This window comes from Scyliorhinus torazame, chromosome 10 (assembly GCF_047496885.1).
Source record: "Scyliorhinus torazame isolate Kashiwa2021f chromosome 10, sScyTor2.1, whole genome shotgun sequence".
NCBI classification, from domain to species: Eukaryota; Metazoa; Chordata; class Chondrichthyes; order Carcharhiniformes; family Scyliorhinidae; genus Scyliorhinus; species Scyliorhinus torazame.
Genome location: NC_092716.1, coordinates 170599584 through 170617866, shown reverse-complemented (window position 1 = coordinate 170617866; position 18283 = coordinate 170599584). Strand labels below are relative to the sequence as shown.

General features: G+C 49.7%; 1 protein-coding gene across 3 annotated transcripts in view; it reads left to right on the top strand.

The window, feature by feature from the left end:
* Positions 1-18283, top strand: part of LOC140431033 (von Willebrand factor C and EGF domain-containing protein-like) — a 633994-nt gene that overhangs the window by 536331 nt on the left and 79380 nt on the right. For all 3 annotated transcript variants that reach the window (XM_072518932.1, XM_072518933.1, XM_072518934.1), the window contains exons 31-35: positions 3112-3217; positions 3877-4308; positions 12653-12735; positions 14911-15007; positions 16920-17002. In XM_072518932.1, the coding sequence (XP_072375033.1) occupies positions 3112-3217; positions 3877-4308; positions 12653-12735; positions 14911-15007; positions 16920-17002 (801 nt within the window). The remainder of the gene's footprint in view (positions 1-3111; positions 3218-3876; positions 4309-12652; positions 12736-14910; positions 15008-16919; positions 17003-18283) is intronic.

Below are 18283 nucleotides of genomic sequence, written 5' to 3'. Positions count from 1 at the left end.
CCCTGACTGTACCTCACCTTCTTCACATTCACCGCTCAATAATAATGCAGCAGGTTCAGGCGCGCCAACCCTGTTTTCTGTCTCTGCCTCTGAATCGGGGCCCTCTTTACCCATATTTCTTCCTTGCCCATGTGAACTCCGAAATCACTATTTCCAATATCCGGAAGAAGGCCTGAGGGAGAAAGATCGGGAGGGTCTGGAAAACAAACCGGAACCTTGGCAGCACATTCATCTTTACCACCTGCACCCACCCTGCCAGTGTCAGGTGTAATGTATCCCATCTCTTAAAATTCCTCCTAATCTCCTCCACCAATGTTGTCAAATTCCGTCTGTGCATCGTAGCCCATTCCCTCGTCACCTAAATCCCCAAATATCTGAACCTTTCCCGAGCTACCTTAAACGACAACATCCCCAAGTTGGCCCCCCGTTGCATTCACCAGAAACACCTCACTCTTCCCGACATTTAACTTATACCCAGAGACGACCCCAAACCTCTACAATATATGCCTTTATGACCCACAGTCCAACAGATCCTTCCGTATCTTTGGGATTAATGTGATCGACGCCTGTGTCGGTGTATCTGGCAACTCCCCCTTCTCCAATGCCTGACTAAACGTCCCCAGCAAATGTGGTGCCAACTCTGCCACAAATGCCTTATAAAACTCCGCCGGGAAACCGTCTGGCCCTGGGGCTTTCCCCGACTTCATCTCCCTGATACTGTCAATCGCCTCCCTCAGCTCCAGCGGCTCCTCCATTGCCTGCCTCCTCTCTTCCTCCAACCTTGAAAACTCCAACCCATCCAAAAACCATCCCATATCCCCTTCCTCCCCACCCAGCTCAGCCCAGTATAGCTTCTCATAATATCCCTGAACAACTCGTTTATCCTCCCCAGCTCTGACACTATCTTCCCCTTCTCTGTCCACACCCTTAGAATTTCACTAGATGCTGCCTGCCTCCATAGCTGGTGGGCCAGCAAATGGATAGCCTTCCCCCCCCCATATTCATATTGCATCCCCCTCGCCCTCCATAGTTGCCCCACCGCCTTTCCCATTGTCAACCTATCAAACTGCCCCTGCAACTTCTTCCTCTTCACCAACGGCTCTTTAGTGGGAGCCCCTGAGTATCTCTTGTCCACCTCAACTATCTCAACCAGAAACCATCCATGATCTCCCTCTTCCTCCTAATCCTGTGCACCTTAAACGAGATAATCTCCCCCCAGGCCATCCCATCAATGCCTCCAAGAACGTGGCCTCCGACACGTCCCCGTTCTGATTAAGCTCCATGTAATCCCCAATCGCCGACCTCACCTTTTCACAAAACCCCTTATCTGCCAAAAAACCCAAATCCAGCCTCCATCCTGGCCTCTGCACCTGCCCTGAGCTAAGCCTCACCTCCAGCCAATGGAGCACGTGATCCAAAATCATGATTCTCGCATACTCCGCCCCACCACACCCATCAATACTGCTCGACTCACCGGGATCATTCCCAGTAAACTCTTTATAAACCCCACATCATCCCAATTCAGCGCATATACGTTGACTAGCATCCCTGGCATTGCCTCCAACACCCCACACGCCATCCCATATCTACCTCCCGAGTCCCACAATTCCTTGGCTCCTGTCCTTTCGTTCAACAAAATGGCCATCCCCTGCAACTTTGAGTCAAACCCCGAGTGAAATACTTGTCCCACCCACCCATTCCTCATCCTAACCTGATCCTGTACCCGGAGGTGGTCTCTGTAAAAAGATCACCTCCAACTTCAAAATCCTCAGGTGCGAAAAACCCCGGGACCTCTTAATTGGCCCGTTTAACTCTCGGACGTTCCATGTTACAACTCTTACCGTTCGTCATTATTCCCCTGTGGTTCTACCTTCTTTAATACCAACCTAAATCGGGCCTATCCAAGATGGCCCCCTCTCCATCCATAACCATGCTCACTCTCCAACTCCGCCATGTCGCAATCCCCCTTTCCCCACCCCTTCCTCTCTCCTCCAATCACTCTGGTCAGACATCATCTTCTTTAACTCTCGTATCGTCGCCCAATGAGCCTCAAGGCATTTCTCTGCACAGTCCACCGATCCTCTCAGAGGTGCTACTTCTCCCACAATTACCTTCGACCAGTTGCCCTGCATCTCTTTCCTTTGCTGGCGAAATTCGTCTTTGATGAAGGCCATCAACTGCTCCATCTGGGGCTTTCCCACTGGCGATGACACTTCCTCCTCCGCCATTCTCGCAGTTATTGTTGCTGCACCACAGGTCCCCTCCAGTTCCTTAGCCAGGTTTTTAACTGTTTTTTGCCAGGTCTGGGAGACAGTTAGCATGCCAATCTTGGGGAAAACCACTCCCTCTACACCTTCTGCACCACTTTCCTGCCAGAGCTACCCCACTAATGGGTATAAGGTGCCCAAACTAACACCTTTGAGCCAGAGCTGCCCTGTATGTGACCACTCACTCCATGGCCGCCACCAGAAGTCTCCGTTATTTCTATTTCTAATAATTATTCTTAACATTAATCGAATTCATTGAATGTTTGGCCTATTATTTATTCTTGAGGTCGCTATTGGTTATTAAGGCTCAGACGTAGTTAAGTAGATCATCTTCCATTTTGAGACACTTTTGTCAAGGCAAGGTTGATTTTAAATTGGTTACATTGAATGCTTGGAGAAATATGGAGAAGTGGTGTTTCGGGTGGTTTGTTGATGGAGTGCCTGTGAGACTTCACAGTCGCAGTACACTGCTGCAAAAAGCAGCCCCACACTGGATACCAATTTAATAAAATAAGTTTCCTCCTGCATGCATCGTTTTTTGTAATTCCCATGGAAGGGAGCATGTCGCAGTGTGTGATGTGTCTCCTCTCTAACTCCAAATTTAGCTTGGATTTGATCACTCCCTGTATCAGGGTCAGCTTCCGTCGCAAATCCAGGAGCTCAGAAATCCCACTTGGTGGGGTGAAAAAAAACCCATCATACAGGCTGCAAGTTCACACACCCAATATTAAGCTACAGCTTCATTCCCAAAGCAGGTTGTTTTTCCAATGTCTGTCTATCCAGTACCCTTCCAATGTGAGAGACTGAGATAGTTTTGCAATAACGTGACTCTCTCTCTCCCCAGGAAGGCAATGTGGAATGTGATTGGAAAGGTGACAGCTGTACAGAGCTGGAATGTGAAGAGCCTTTGATTCATGTCCCTGGCAGCTGCTGTCCCCTGTGTCCTGACTGTAAGTACCGTCATCAGTGCGACTGCATGGGGACTGGCTCTGAATGTAATGGGATTTTTATCAAGGGGAACACAAGAAACTTAGATTATGTATGGAATAAGCTATCTAACCCCTTTATTGCATTCTTGTGAGTTGATTGAGATAGGGGCAGGGGCACCTGAGATCCTAAGTGCAATTGGAAACATAAATCCAGAACCTTCTTTCAAGGTTGGTCACACAACTGTGAGATAAATGGATTGCAGCGTTGTGAAATCTTTCGGATCTGCTCCCCATCCATCTAGTGTAACTTCACTGGAAGTGCAGCTGGAAACCTCTTTACGTGCATAAGTGGGTCCCAGGGTATATAACGCTGGTGAAACAGGAGCAGCTCTGGGGAAATTTCCAGCCTTGATATAAACTGCACCTCCAGCACTAATGTCAGGGAGTACTTACTCAGCCAAACAAGGACTTCATTTTAGGTCAGTACCGGCAAAAATGCTGGAATCATTCTGGAGGCAGTTCAATTTTGTGATGGTGAAATCATAGATTTATATGGAAGAGCTGGAGGGGGCAAATTATCTTCAGTATTATCTTTGTGTTGTCATTAAAGTTACTTCATCTTTGGACTTTGATTCTATTTCTTAAATTTCTCTTTTTTCCCCCAATATCACTGGCTTCAGCTGCTACTGAGAGCTCAGCGCTGTACCCTCCTATCACAGACAACATGATCCCTGAGAAACCAGCACCGACACCATTCTCCCGAAGCTCTCGGAGAGCAACGGTTCAACCTTATCCCTCTGACCCAGAAGCCAGGTTGATATCCTTGTCTCCTTCAGCCAGGCCAGCAGCCAGGAAGTACAACCTGCAAAGGATTTTACCCTGGAGTGTCAGGAACAAGTTCGCGCATGGCTTAAATGCATCACCTGAGAGTTGGAGGATTGTCACAACAGAACCACCGATGGCTGGAGCTCCTGCAGAAATGGACACCAGCACAAACCGTATACCCCAGGGGAGCTCCAAGCGACAAGCTGTGCTCCCTCCACCACCGACAGCCAAAGCCACTTCACCAGGCCTTGACAGTATTAAAGACAAGATTATCCAGCAAGGCTTAAGTAAGTGCACGGTGAGAGTACAAAAGGAACCTTTCTAGGTTTGGTCCCTGAGCAATGAGCTGCTGACTGAAATCAGGCCACCTCATAAATAGACAGAGAGTCAGAGGCCACTGTGAACCAGTCAGTGATACTAAGTATCCTGTGAGGTGCCTGTAAAGTAAAGTTAGACTGAGTGAATCGGAACATAGATGGTCATATTATTAAACACGATGGGAGCAATATGCCCAGAAAATGGCAAGTGTCATTTTAGGCCGGTTTAGCGGGGTGATTTCCACTAACCTTTTGGGTGAGATCCAGACCGCTATTAACCCACATTTAGTCATTTTTTTGGGAGCTTGGGGAATTTCTCACCAGTCAATCCCACACTTGGAATTTTTTTCCGCCGTAGGGAACTAAACTTGATGCCAGACCGGCTCCAATTTGAAAGGGTGCCCCAATCTCAAAGTGAGGTCGAGGGCCTCCCACCCCCAACCCCCCACCCACGGACAATGCAACCCCCGCAGACATGGGAAAGACCCCCAACCCTCGACCCGTACCACCACCCCCCCTAATCATCAATAAAAGTTAGCGTGAGCCCCTCCCCCACCACCCAGGCATGAGTGTGACCCCGCCACACAGCCATCCATCCTTGTGGACATTGCGGCATTTTCCCCGCAACCCCCTCCCCCAAGTGAGCATACCACTCTATGGGGTCACTGAGGGCCCCCCACCATTCAGGATACCCCTTCACACACCACCCCCCAAACCTTCATGTGCCCCCCACCAGCACCCCACCCAGCTTTCACACTCCCACTTCACCCTCCCTTTCATAGGCATGGCCCCCCTCATGTCCTGCCCCTGTCACTGTCAACCTTGCACCCAGGCACTGCCAGGGTGCCTGGGTGATCCTAATCAGCGTACGGGTGAGGCCTCGCTGGTGCGGCCAGTAACTCACGAGAGGAGGGAGACTGCGGCTTCAAACAGGCCGCGCATATTTGCATAAACCTAATGGCTTTTTTTGTTACTGTTATTGTTGTGGATCAGTGACCGTGATTCTATTCATAATAATAATGATCTTTATTGTCACAAGTAGGCTTACATTAATACTGCAATGAAGTTACTGTGAAAAGTCCCTAGTCGCCACACTCCGGCACCTGTTCGGGTACACAGAGGAAGAATCTGTGTGGGAGGAAACCGGAGCACCCGGAGGAAACCCACGCAGATCCAGGGAGAACGTGCAGACTCCACATAGATAGTGACCCAAGCCGGGAATCGAACCTGGGAACCTGCGCTGTGAGACTTACCCCTGTACAACTTCTACTCTTCTTGCCATAGTCACTCACCATTGCCCTCTTCTCCCCTTAGATTTTCTTCCAATCCAGTGGTGGTCTCCTCTCTTAGAATTTGGAAACAGTTTATTTTATTTTAAAAAAAAATATTTTTATTCTCCTTTTTCACATTTTCTCCCGAATTTACACCCACCAACAATAAACAACAATCAGCAACAGATATGTCAATCCCCATAGCAGTAACAACGATCCCATCCTCCCACCGACCCCCAAACATCAGCCCACATTGTTTACATAAACAAATGACAAAGGAATCAGGGATTACCCATAGTCACCCTTAATATACACAGCCCCCCTCCCACCCATCCCCCCCCAACTAATGTTCGTGTTATCCAGTTCTTGAAAGTGCATAATGAATAATGCCCATGAATTGCAAAACCCCTCCATCCTTCCCCTCAGTTCAAACTTAACCTTCTCACGGGACAGGTCCCCCCGCCATGCCAGGGCACAGGGTGGAGAGGCTGCTCTCCATCCCAGCAGGATCCGCCTTCGGGCGATCAACGAGGCGAAGGCTACGATATCTGCCTCCGCACCCGTTTCCAACCCTGGCTGGTCCCACACACCGAATATGGCCTCCCGGGGACCCGGGTCCAATTTCACGTGCACCACCTTGGAAATTACCCTAAAAACCTCCTTCCAGTAATCCTTTACCTTTGGACAGGACCAAAACATATGAACGTGATTAGCACGCACCCCCCCCCCCCCCCCCACCGCAACGCTCACACACATCTTCTACTCCTTCAAAGAATCGGCTCATTCTCGCCCTCGTGAGGTGTTCTCCGTATACCACCTTCAGCTGTATCAGCCCCAACCTCGCACATGAGGTGGAGGCATTTACTCTCCGGAGCACCTCACACCAGACCCCCTCCTCGAAAACCTCTCCCAACTCTTCCTCCCACTTTGCTTTGATCCCTTCCAGTGGTGCCTTATCCTCCTCCAAAATAGCTCAGTGCACCGCTGACTTTACCCCCTTCTCCAGTCCCCTTGTCGTCAGCACCTCCAACAGCAATGTGGAGGCCGGTTCCTCCGGGAAGCTCTGTATCTCCTTCCTGGCAAAATCTCGAACCTGCATGTATCTAAACATTTCTCCCTGCTCCAGCCCATACTTCGTTTCCAGCTCCCTCAATCCTGCAAACCGACCTCTAAGAAACAAATCTTTTAGTGTCTTAATCCCCTTCTCTTCCCATTTCCGAAAACTTCCATCCCACCTCCCTGGCTCAAATCTGTGGTTCCCTCGAATTGGCATTTCCCTTGACCCTGCCCCCAACCTGAAGTGTTGGCGAAACTGCCTCCAGATTTTCAATGAAGCTATTATTACCGGACTCCCTGAGTATTTCCCCGGAGCTATCGGGAGTGGCGCTGTTGCTAGTGCTTTCAGTCCCGACCCCCTGCACAAACTCTCCTCCATTCTGACCGACTGGGAATCAACCCCTCTGACCCAGCTCCACATTCGCCGCCTATTAGTAGTACATCAGGTTTGGGAGACCCAAACCCCCTGCCTGCCTTCCCCTCTGTAGCAGCATCTTTCTCACTCTGGCCACCTTCCCTCCCCATATGAATGAGGTAATCCTTCCCTCAATCTCCTTGAAAACAGCCTTTGGCAGGAAAATCGGTAGGCATTGAAAAATAAACAGAAATCGCGGCAACACATTCATTTTAACCGCCTGTACCCGACCCGCCAGTGACAGAGGGAGACCATCCCACCTTGCCAGATCGGCTTTCACTCTTCCCACCAAACTAATACCTGCGAAGCCTCCCCCACTCCCGGGCAACCTGCACCCCCAGATACCTAAAGTGAGTCCCTGCCCTACGGAATGGCAGCCCCCCCCACCTCTGCCCCCACCCCCGGCCGAGACACCACAAAATACTCATTCTTGTCCAGGTTCAGCTTGTACCCCGAGAAAGACCCAAATACTCACAGTATCTCCAATATTCCTCCTATCGATGCACTCGGTTCCGACACATACAGCAGCAAGTCGTCGGCATATAAGGACACCCTATGCTCTATGTCCCCCCGCACTATTCCTTTCCATGCTCCCGAACATCTTAATGCGATGGCCAACGGCTCAATCGCGAGTGCAAACAGCAGGGGGGACATAGGACATCCCTGCCTCGCCCCATGGTGGAGAGAAAAGTATCTCGAGCTGATGTTGTTTGTGCGGACACTCACCCTCGGCTCCTTATATGGTAGCTTTACCCAGTTCACAAATCTTGGTCCAATCCCAAACCGCTCCAGAACTGCTATCAGATACCCCCATTCTACCCGGTCAAACGACTTCTTGCCGTCCAATGCCACAACCACCTCTGTTTCCTTCCCGTCCGCCGATGCAGTAACGACGTTCAAAACCCTCGAAATGTTCAAAAAAAGCTGCCTCCCTCTCACGAACCCTGTCTGATCCTCACCTATCACCTTCGGGAAGCACTCCTCCAGCCTACCCGCCAGTACCTTCGCCAATACTTTTGCGTCCACATTCAGAAGTGATATGGGCCTATACGACCCACACTCCATCGGATCCTTATCTTTTTTTAGCAACAGGGAAATCGATGCCTGCCCCAAGGTTTGTGACAGCACCCCCTTCCCTATCACCTCTTCAAACATCCCCACCATCAGGGGTGCCAACTTATCCTTGAATTTTTTATAAAATTCCACCGGAAACCATCCGGTCCTGCCACCTTCGCCGACTGCATCCTCCCAATCGCATCCTTTATGTCCTGCTCGACTATTGCTCCTTCTAATGTATCCCTGTCCCCCTCCCCTAGCCTCGGGTACTCCAACCCATCTAGAAATTCCTGCATCTCACGGTCTCCCCCGGGTGGCTCTGACCTGTACAACCTCTCATAAAACTCCTCAAAAACCTTGTTAATCAGCTCCGGAGCCACACCAACTTCCCTGTCCTATCCCTCACCTGAAGAATTTCCCTTGCCGCTGCTTCCCTCCAGAGCTGACCTGCTAACATACCGCCTTCACTCGCCTTATCTCCATGTTCATAAACTGCACCCCTTGCTCGTCTCAGTTGGTGCACCGCCTTCCTGGTGGACAGTTGGTTGAAGCTCGCCTGTAGTTCCTTCCTCTTTTCCAGTTTCGCTGGGTCCCCATCTTCTGCATAACTCCTATCTACCTCCAACATCTCATCTATTACCCTCTGCCGCTCCAACCTCTTCTCTTTGTCCACCTTGGCCTTAAACGAAATGACCTCCCACCTCACCACCGCCTTTAGAGCCTCCCAGACGACTGCCTTCGACACCTCACCTGTACAGTTGAAACCTACATATTCCTTAATTACCTTTTCAATTTTCTCACAGAACACTTGGTTCCCCAAAAGCCCCACATCCAGTTTCCACCCCGGCCTCTGCACTACCCCCTTCTCCAGTAACATATCCACCCAACGCGGAGCATGATCTGATACTGCAATTGCCGAGTATTCCGACCCCAGCCAGCAAAGCCTGTCCCACCACAAAAAAGTTGATCCGCGAGTATACCTTATGGACTGCTGAGAAAAACGAGTACTCCGGTTCCCTTGGGTGCAGGAACCTCCAAGGGTCCACCCCTCCCATTTCCACCATTAGCCCAGCCAATGCCTTCGCCCCCCCTGATGGGAACAGCGAGCGCGGCCGTGACCTGTCAAATCTTGGCTCCTGCACCAAGTTCCAGTCCCCCCCCCCACTAACAGTTTGTGTGTGTCCAAGTCGGGAAAGGCCCCAAACACCTTCTTCGCAAATTCCACATCGTCCCAATTGGGACCGTCTACCCTTAACAGTGCCTCTAATCTCCCCTCCAGCGCCCCTGTCACACTCACATATCTACCCCCCTGATCTGCCACCACCTTCTCCATCTGGAAGCGTACTCTTTTGCTGACCAGCACCGCTACCCCTCGAGCCCTTCCGTCAAATCCAGAGCGAAACACTTGACTAACCCAGCCCTTTTTAAGTCTCACCTGGTCCTCCACCCTCAAGTGAGTCTCCTGCAGCATTGCCACATTGGCTTTCAAACTTTTGAGCGCAAGCACCCTTGACCTCTTGACCGGACCTCCTAGCCCTCTCACGTTCCACGTGACTATCCTTACTGGGGGTCTCTCACCACCCCACCTTTCTTATCCACCATCATCATACCACCGGGCCCTGCCCCATAAGCCTGACCCGCCCCTGTCCATTGTTAACATCGAACCCCTTCCCCCCTCCCAAGAACCCCCCCTACATTTCCCCCTGAAAAAACATCTCCCAGCATCAATCCCTTCCCCCCCCCTCTCGCTCGCCTCGTAGGCCCATTGAAGCCTGCTATCCAGGCTCCAACGTCCGCAGCCCTCCTCTCACCTCACCCCCGTTCACTAGCTGACTTTAGTTAGCTAGTGCGGGTGGCTCCCCCGCCAAGATATATCATCCCCTTCCACCCAGTCCCAGAGAAAGAAAAAAACAAAACCAACAATCCAACCCATACAATTCACTAACATAAGATTTAACCGTCGCAACACAGAACGCCAATCAACCCACCATTAACTTGAACTCTGTTACAATGCAAAGAGAAGTAAATTGCAATACACATCTGTAAAAAGAAAGTTGTAGCATTTATACATTTTCCAGCTGCTCAAACACAGTCCACAGTCTCTCTTCCAGTTCCACTCCTCACGTCTGTCCCAAGCCTTCTGCCCTCACGAATGCCTCAGCCGCCTCCGCTGTCTCAAAATAAAAGTTTTTGGCGTTATACGTTACCCTCAGCTTCGCTGGGTACACCATACCAAATCACACCCCCTTCTTGTACAATGCCGCCTTTACTCGCCCAAACGCCGCTCGTCTTTTTGCCAACTCCACCGTCACGTCCTGGTAGATCCGAACTCCAGCACCATCCCACTGCACCTCGCGCTTCTGCTTTACCCAGCTTAATACCTTCTCCTTCATGCAGAACTTATGGAAGCAGATAATTACTGCTCTTGGCGGCTCGTTCACTTTGGGCTTCGGCCTTAATGACCGATGAGCTCGATCTAGTTCATACCAGGAGGGGTTCTCACCCTCCCCCATCAGCTCCGCCAACTTCTTAGCGAAGTATTGTGTTGGCCTTGGGCCCTCTGTCCCTTCGGGCAAGCCTACAATTCTCAAGTCTTCGAGCTTTGCTCGGAGTCCTCTGTTGACCTCCACCACCCTCCGCAGCTCATCCCCCATCGAGGTGACCTGGTCGCTGTGTCGTGATGCGGCCTCCTCCACTTGTTTCATCTTCTCGCCCTGCTCTCTCACCTTGGCCGATGTCTTTGCCACCGCCACCCTCACCAGAGCGATTGCTTCCTCTACCAATGACTTCAATGCGACCACCGTCTCCTGCCTCAAGGCCTCCATGTGCCTCGCGAACTGCTTTTCCAGCTCCACCGCCATCACCTCGGTCATCTTCTCCACTGTAAGTAGTGCGGCCCCGCTTTGCGGTTCGGCATCCGCCATCTTGTCAGCCCTTTTGCTCGCCCTCTCATTCAGCAGCGAACCCGCGTTTCCTCCTTTCTTCGCCGTTGCTCTTCACACCCTTTAGCGGCTTTTGTTTTTTCTTTCTTTTCTCCTCTCTCCCGTTCCACCCTCCTGTCCTTCATCAATCTGAATTTTTTTGTTGTTGAAAAAAGCAATTTTTTTTTTTGAAAAAAACAATTTTTCTTCCTTTACACACAAAAAGGGGGAAAAAGGGGAGAAAAAAATTGTTTTTGCTCCCTAGGTGGGAGCCATCCGATGTGGGACACCCCACCTACATTGTGCCCTGGCCTCGGGCCTGCTGCCTTAGCATCCTTTTAGCTCAGCCCCCGCTGCTCTGACCTCCACGCCGCGCTGGGCCCAGCGCCTCAGCCCCTGACAACCGCTCGGGGTTCTTCGCCGGTTTTTAAACTGACCCCGCTAGCTGCCCGTGACGGCCCCAAAGGCCGACGATAGTCGGGGGGGTGAGCGATGACTCAGGGAAATCCCCGAAATCGCCGCAAATCGTGGCCACCGACGGGAGCTCGTCTTTCTGCGGCCACCCTGCTCACCTACGCCACCGGAAGTCAGTTGGAAACAGTTTAAACAGTATTTTAAGCTCCTTTCTCCATCTTCAGTCGCTCCTATTTGCAACAATCACCTTTTCCTACCTTCCAGTTTGGATCCAACAGTTAAATGTTGAGAAGTGAATGGTCTGGGCTATTTTGGGGACCTGTTTGCGGAGGGGAGGTTTGCCAATTTTAGGGAGTTGGCTGATAAATTGCAGCTGTCCAACTCCAGCCTTTTTCGGTACTTTCAGATTTGCGACTTCCTGGCAACCGCCTTTCTTATTTTTTATTGATTTAGTCACCATCACTTGTCATGGGGTTTATGTTAGTTTAGTATCTAAGTTAATTATGTGTTGTGTTTTTTTACTTTCATATTTGCGTGTATTTGTTTGCATTCTTTTGTTCTGGTTTGTGTTGATTATTTTGAAAAATTTCTAATAAACATACTTAAAAAAGGAATTCTGATATACTTTGAACTGGTGATAGAATCGTAGCAGTGGTTATTCCATTGATCTGTTCTGCACTAAGCACTATCCCTGCTCATAGGTTCTTGCACAGCTCATTACGGTTGATAGTACAGCAGTCTGACTAGAACACCCGCTGCTGCAGTCTCAGCAGGCCAAGATATATAACACAGAGAGTGAACAAGATCGGAAACCAGGCGTAATCATTTATTTTTTGAAAACCACACGCAGGGAAAAAGAAGTATACTGAAATTGGCTCAGCGACACACCCCCTGAGAGAGACACATACTTTCTGAATAGATTTGCCCCTCAGAGACAAAAGGCACTTGTTCAAATTATATTGTCTCAGAATCTCCTCTGCAACTTTGCACAATAGCCTCTCCTTCCCAAGGTAGCATATCCCCTGCACTCCTCGGTGTTGTGATCGCTTCAGTTTTTGGCAGCTTAAAGTTTCTGCTTCTTGGCCATGTGCACTTTTATATCACTTCCTGCCTGCCCCTTGATGCTGTATATTAAATATTTGGTGCCAGTGCATCTTTTTTTCTGTTATCTGGTTCTTCAGGCTGTGTTGATGAAGATGGAGCCATGTTCAGCCATGGGGAGAGTGTTCCAAGGGAAGATCTCTGTAGCAGCTGCCTGTGTTTGGTAAGTAACAAGGTCTGAAGTATACTTGAATTTAGCATACGAGGAGAGTGTACCATAGATTTGGACCAAAGGGAATGACATCTTTTATACAACCCCAATAAATAAGCTAGACACCCATTACTGTAATCCTGACTGTTTGGTGTAGGTTATATATTCGAATGAATCTTTATTTGCTCCCTTGCCCTTCTCCATGGCATTCCAGCAACAATATTCAACAATGACTTAACCAATTGCCTTAACCAATCATGCACTCCAGTCACTAAGTGCTGGATAATCACTGCTAAAAACAGATTCAGTGATCATTCCTGTCATTTGTTGTTTGTGGTTTGCCTTGAACATTCCCCCTAAGCTATGCAGGTATGCAGTCATTCAGGGATGTGTCATGCAGGGGCAAACGGGCAACGCACAAGCAGCTATCCCTTTAAGGTATGCACATGTGCAGTTGCATCTTAAAGGGAATGCAAAATACTCAACCTTGTAAATTATCGTACAACGATCTCCTTTATTGTACGTTACCAGGTTACCACAAAAGTCGCAAAACTCCAATATAAAGGATATCAAAAGCTCTGTTACACAAAGTATCAACACTCTGTTGTACAAAAGGTGTCAAGACTCATGGCATGGACCTAAATACTCCCCATTAAGAGGCGAGGTGATCAGACTTCCTCTTGGTGGATCCTGATGTCCTCACTCAGTTCCAGGCCCAGGGCGGTGCTTTAAGATGGTTGTTCCTGCAGATTGTCACCCCGATTTTCATTTGTGTCTCCTATTTATCTTGATCCTGCTGGCACTCATCGTGCTTGCAGTCACGTACGCACAGGACAGGCACTAATCAATCACTGTCTATAGGTCACGACTGCCCAAGAAGCCGTGTTTATCTCAGGCGGCTGTGTTTCTGAGTACTTCCACTCACAGGGGTCTGTATTCAATCACTGTCCACTCGTGGCATAGCAACAGCCATGTCTCACATGAGGTGACTGTCCCACGCCCATTGCATGGTTACACATAGTGTTCTTTGCTGCAGACTACAGTAGTTTATGCTGCTCCCACAATTCTTTCGCTGATGCAGACTTTTAAAAAAAAAAAAATTTTATTAAAGGTTTTCATAAAATATCAATAACAAAATGAGAAAGAAAAAAGAACCCAACAGGGTTAAGTACAAAACACAATCTAAAAAAGCAACCCCCCAAACCCCTTCCCCCCCCGTACCTAAATAATAAATTAACATTAACACCCCGACTTAAGACAACAGGTGTATACACCCCCTCAGACCCTTCCAGTGTAAATAACATAAACAAAAATAAAGTCCCCCCCGTCCCCCCCTCCCCGAGCTGTTGCTGCCATTGACCAATGTCTGTCGTTCTGCCAGAAAGTCTAAGAACGGTTGCCACCGCCTAGAGAACCCTTGTACCGACCCTCTCAAGGCGAATTTCACCCTCTCCAATTTAATGAACCCTGCCATATCGCTGATCCAGGATTCCACGCTTGGGGGCCTCGTATCTTTCCACTGAAGGAGAATCCTCCGCCGGGCTACCAGGGACGCAAAGGCCAGAACGCTGATGCAGACTTAACCATCAGGCTTTGCTGGTGTCTTCACGGATACCCATCAAGCTAAAGTGCAGTGCAATAAAAAAGGCTATATGTAGGAAAGAGAAATTAGAGGAAACATTGGCTGCCATGTTCGCCCAGATGCCAAACCCGAGTGGAATTAAAATTAATTAACTAATTGCTTTTTGAAATATATTGGGATTGCCTGAGGATTTAATAAGGCACTTTATATGGATAAGTTCATTTTCATTGATTCTTCCTCCTCTCAGTTGGCGAAAAAGCAGTGCCTGTGCCTTTCTCCATAACGGAAACCAGAGTAGGACCAAGATATTGCACTGGGAGATATGAGAAGAACATGTGGCCAAATCTGACCCTGGCAGAAAGAAGCTGCTAACACGTAACCATATCGCCTCCAAAAATGCATTTGTTATGGGAAACAAGAAGGAGCATAAACAAAAAAGAGATAGGATAAAGGAAATTCCTGAATGAATTAAACAACAATTCCAGAAGTAATCTACAAAGCTTTGGCCTTGGCATTTGAACACAGTCCTTCGAGACAGAAAGAATGTTGACTATCTGTCATCGCAGCTCTATTCTAATGATGTGCTTTTTAAAATCCTTGTACAGGACACACAGATAAGCTGCAGTTTCATCAGATGCTCTATCCAGGGGGAATGTATCGATCCAGTGAAAGTGGAGGGTCAGTGCTGCCCCCTCTGTCAAGGTAAAAGGCATCAAGCAAAATTATCTTGGAGAGGCACATTTCGATTGTAAGAAGTAGGGAGTGATATCAGTATCTGAGTTGAGGGCCTAGGATTAGTGGTCCATGCTTTGGCACTCATGCGATAGTATGACTATGATAGGAGAGTGAGGCACCTTCTTGTGGACAACCTGAAAATTATAATACAGTAAATGTGAAATAAATGTATTGTCTAAGGTGACTGTGCACACAGTGGACAAGTAGACCATCTTTTCAAATCCATGACTAGACTAATACAATGGGCGCAATTTAACGGAAATGAAACAGTCCCGTGTCGGGCATGTTTAGCCGGGTGTTTCCCGGCACTGAGAACAATCCCGCTATGAAACGGGACTCTGCTTCATTTCTGAGCCTCAGGAAGAAACACCCGCCAAGGCCGCACTTAGGCTCTTTTCCTGTATCAACAAGCTCCGCTCACCAGTGCAAGAAGAGATCTCTAGACACCCCCAGCTGCCTCCGGACCCCCCCAGCACCAATTTACCAATTAGGGGGCCATTGACCCCCCTACCTCTGCATAAGGGCAGAGCACCCCAGGTCTGATTCCCAGCATAGGAAAGATGCCACTTGGGTACCTTGACACTGCCAGCCTGGCACACTGGCAGTGCCATCTGGGCACCCTAGCATTGCCTGGGGGCACCTGGGTGGCACTGCTAGGGTGCCCAGGTGGCACGGCCAGGATGCCAGGCTGGCAGTGCCATGGTGTCCGGGTGGCATCAGGATGGCAGGGTACCACCCTGCCCAGAGCCGACCACCTAGGGGCCCGATCATCTGGCAGATCCTCCCAAGTACTTGGTCCACGTTTATGGAAATGACTGCTAAATGGTGCCTGCTCAGGGTCTCCGAGGTGAGGCCATTTGATCCCGGGCGCTGATTTTTTTGAGATACTCTCCTGGAGAGCAGTTAGTAATGGCTTCATGTGTGCACCAGTCAAGAGAAAATAGGATTTATTAAAAGTTCTGCACTTTGCTAATTCATTGGGCGGAATTCTCCTCCCCATGCCGGGTGGGAGAATTGCCGGGGTGCCGTGCGAGTCGCGCCACGCCGCCCGACACCCGCAAGCGATTCAGCCCCCCCCGCCCCAAACCAGCTCCATGAGAATCACGCCCGGCCGCTCGGAGAATGGCCGCTCGTCGTTTGCAAAAGGCGAGCGGCGATTCTCCGGCTCGGATAGGCCGAGCAGCCGCCCCAACACAACAGGTTCCCACCGGCGCCGTCCACACCTGGTCGCTGCAGCGGGAACTGTGCAGGAACGCTAGGAGGGCGCCCTGTGGGGTGGGGGGGCCTCTGATGGGGTCTGGCCCGCGATCGGTGCCCACTGATTGGCGGGCTGGCCTCTCTAAAGGAGGACCTCCTTTCCTCCGCCGCCCCGCAAGATCCATCCGGCATCTTCTTGCGGGGCGGCCTCGGGAAGGACGTCATTTACGCGGGTGACGACATTTACGTGGCGCCGGCCGCATCATTGACGCAGCGCCGCTTTTTACGCAGCGCCAACGCCCAGTGTGCATAAAATATGCAACGCCGCTCCTAGCCCCCCGGGGGCAGAAGAATAGGGGGCTGGGAGCGGGCTCCGACGCCGGAGTGAAACACTCCGGTTTTCACTCCGGCGTCGGGACTTTGTCTCCATTTCGGAGAATCGCGCCCATTATTGCTGCCAAAGTAACAAAATGAGTTGTCACAAAGCAAGTGACAGTAGCATTTATTCTTTATCTCCTGACTAGGCACAAATCACTATACAAAAAACTCCACTTCACTTGGGCATGGGGTTAACATGGTTCCGCCGCTGCACCTCTAACTCATTCAGGAGGAAGATGAGATTATTCTTTCAGTAACATTTTAAGAGGTTCTTAAATACTTTTATCCCATTCGTTCCTCATAGGCTGCCTATTTAATGGTGTGAGCTACACCAATGGATCTCAGTTCATTCCACATGGTAGGCCCTGTCTACAATGCCACTGCTCGGTAAGTAGACTCAGTAAGCTCCTATTTGATGGGAAACAGATTTTGAATATAGTCAACCAGAGGGTGATAAAGCAGAGGGAGGCGGTAGCATAGTAGTGTTGTCACTGGACTAATAAGCCAGAGATCCAGAGTAAAGCTCTGGGGACCCAAGTTCAAATCCCGCCACTGCAGATGGTGAAATTTGAATTCAGTAAAAATCTGGAATAAAATGATGACCATTGTCGATTGTTGTAAAAACCCATATGGTTCACTAATGTGCCCAATCTGCCGTCCTTACCTGGTCTGGCCCACATATGACTCCAGATCCACAGCAATGTGATTGACTCACATTGCCCCTCAACTGCCCCTCAAGGGATGGGCAATAAATGCTTGCCCAGCAAACGACTCCCACGTAGATTTAATAGATTACATATATTGGCCGATAATTGCCGATCCTTGATTAAGTCTGCCTGGTCCTCTGAGATCACCTCTAGCAAGACTCCAATCGCAGTGCCAGCATTTTTGCAAGTAACTTAGCATCCACATTTAAACTGAAATAGGTCAGTACGATCTACACCCTGCAGGGTCCTTGTCCTTCTTCAGGATCAAGAACATAGAGGTCTGCGCGACTTGCAAAGGGCAATGATCCCCAGGATAATGAATCATTAAACATATCTAAAATTATAGGTACCAATTGCTCCGCAAACATATTATAAAACTCAATGGGGAAGCCATCAGGGCCGGGAGCTATACCCGCCTGCATCAATCCAACGCATTTCCTAATTTCCTTTGGGCCCAACGGGGATTCCAACTCTTTGCACCTCTCCCTCTCTGCGACTGGGATGGATATTCCATCCAAACAATCCGTCGTGGCCAAACCCTCCACCGGGGGCTCCAATCTATAGAGATGCTGATAATGTTTCAAAAGCCGCATTGACCGAAGGCAGAGCAGAAACCAGGCTGCCACTCGAGACCCGTACTGCACAATCTCCCAGGAAGCCACTTGCCGTCTCAGCTGGTGAGCTAAGAGGTGACTGACCTTCCCCCAGTGTTCATAAAATATACCCCTCGAATGCCGCAGCTGGTCCACCGCCTTAGCCATTGATAAGAATTCAAATGGTGTCTTCAGCTTTCTTCTACTTGCCAACAACTCCGGGGTTGGGGCAAGTCACCACAAGAATGGAGTTCACCAGCCTCTGCCACACCGCCCTCACTGTCTTTTCCAGTGCACTTTGCAAGAAATTATCTCCTCCTCCTGACATCCATCTTAAGGGCTTCCCACAGCATAGAGGGTGAGATCGA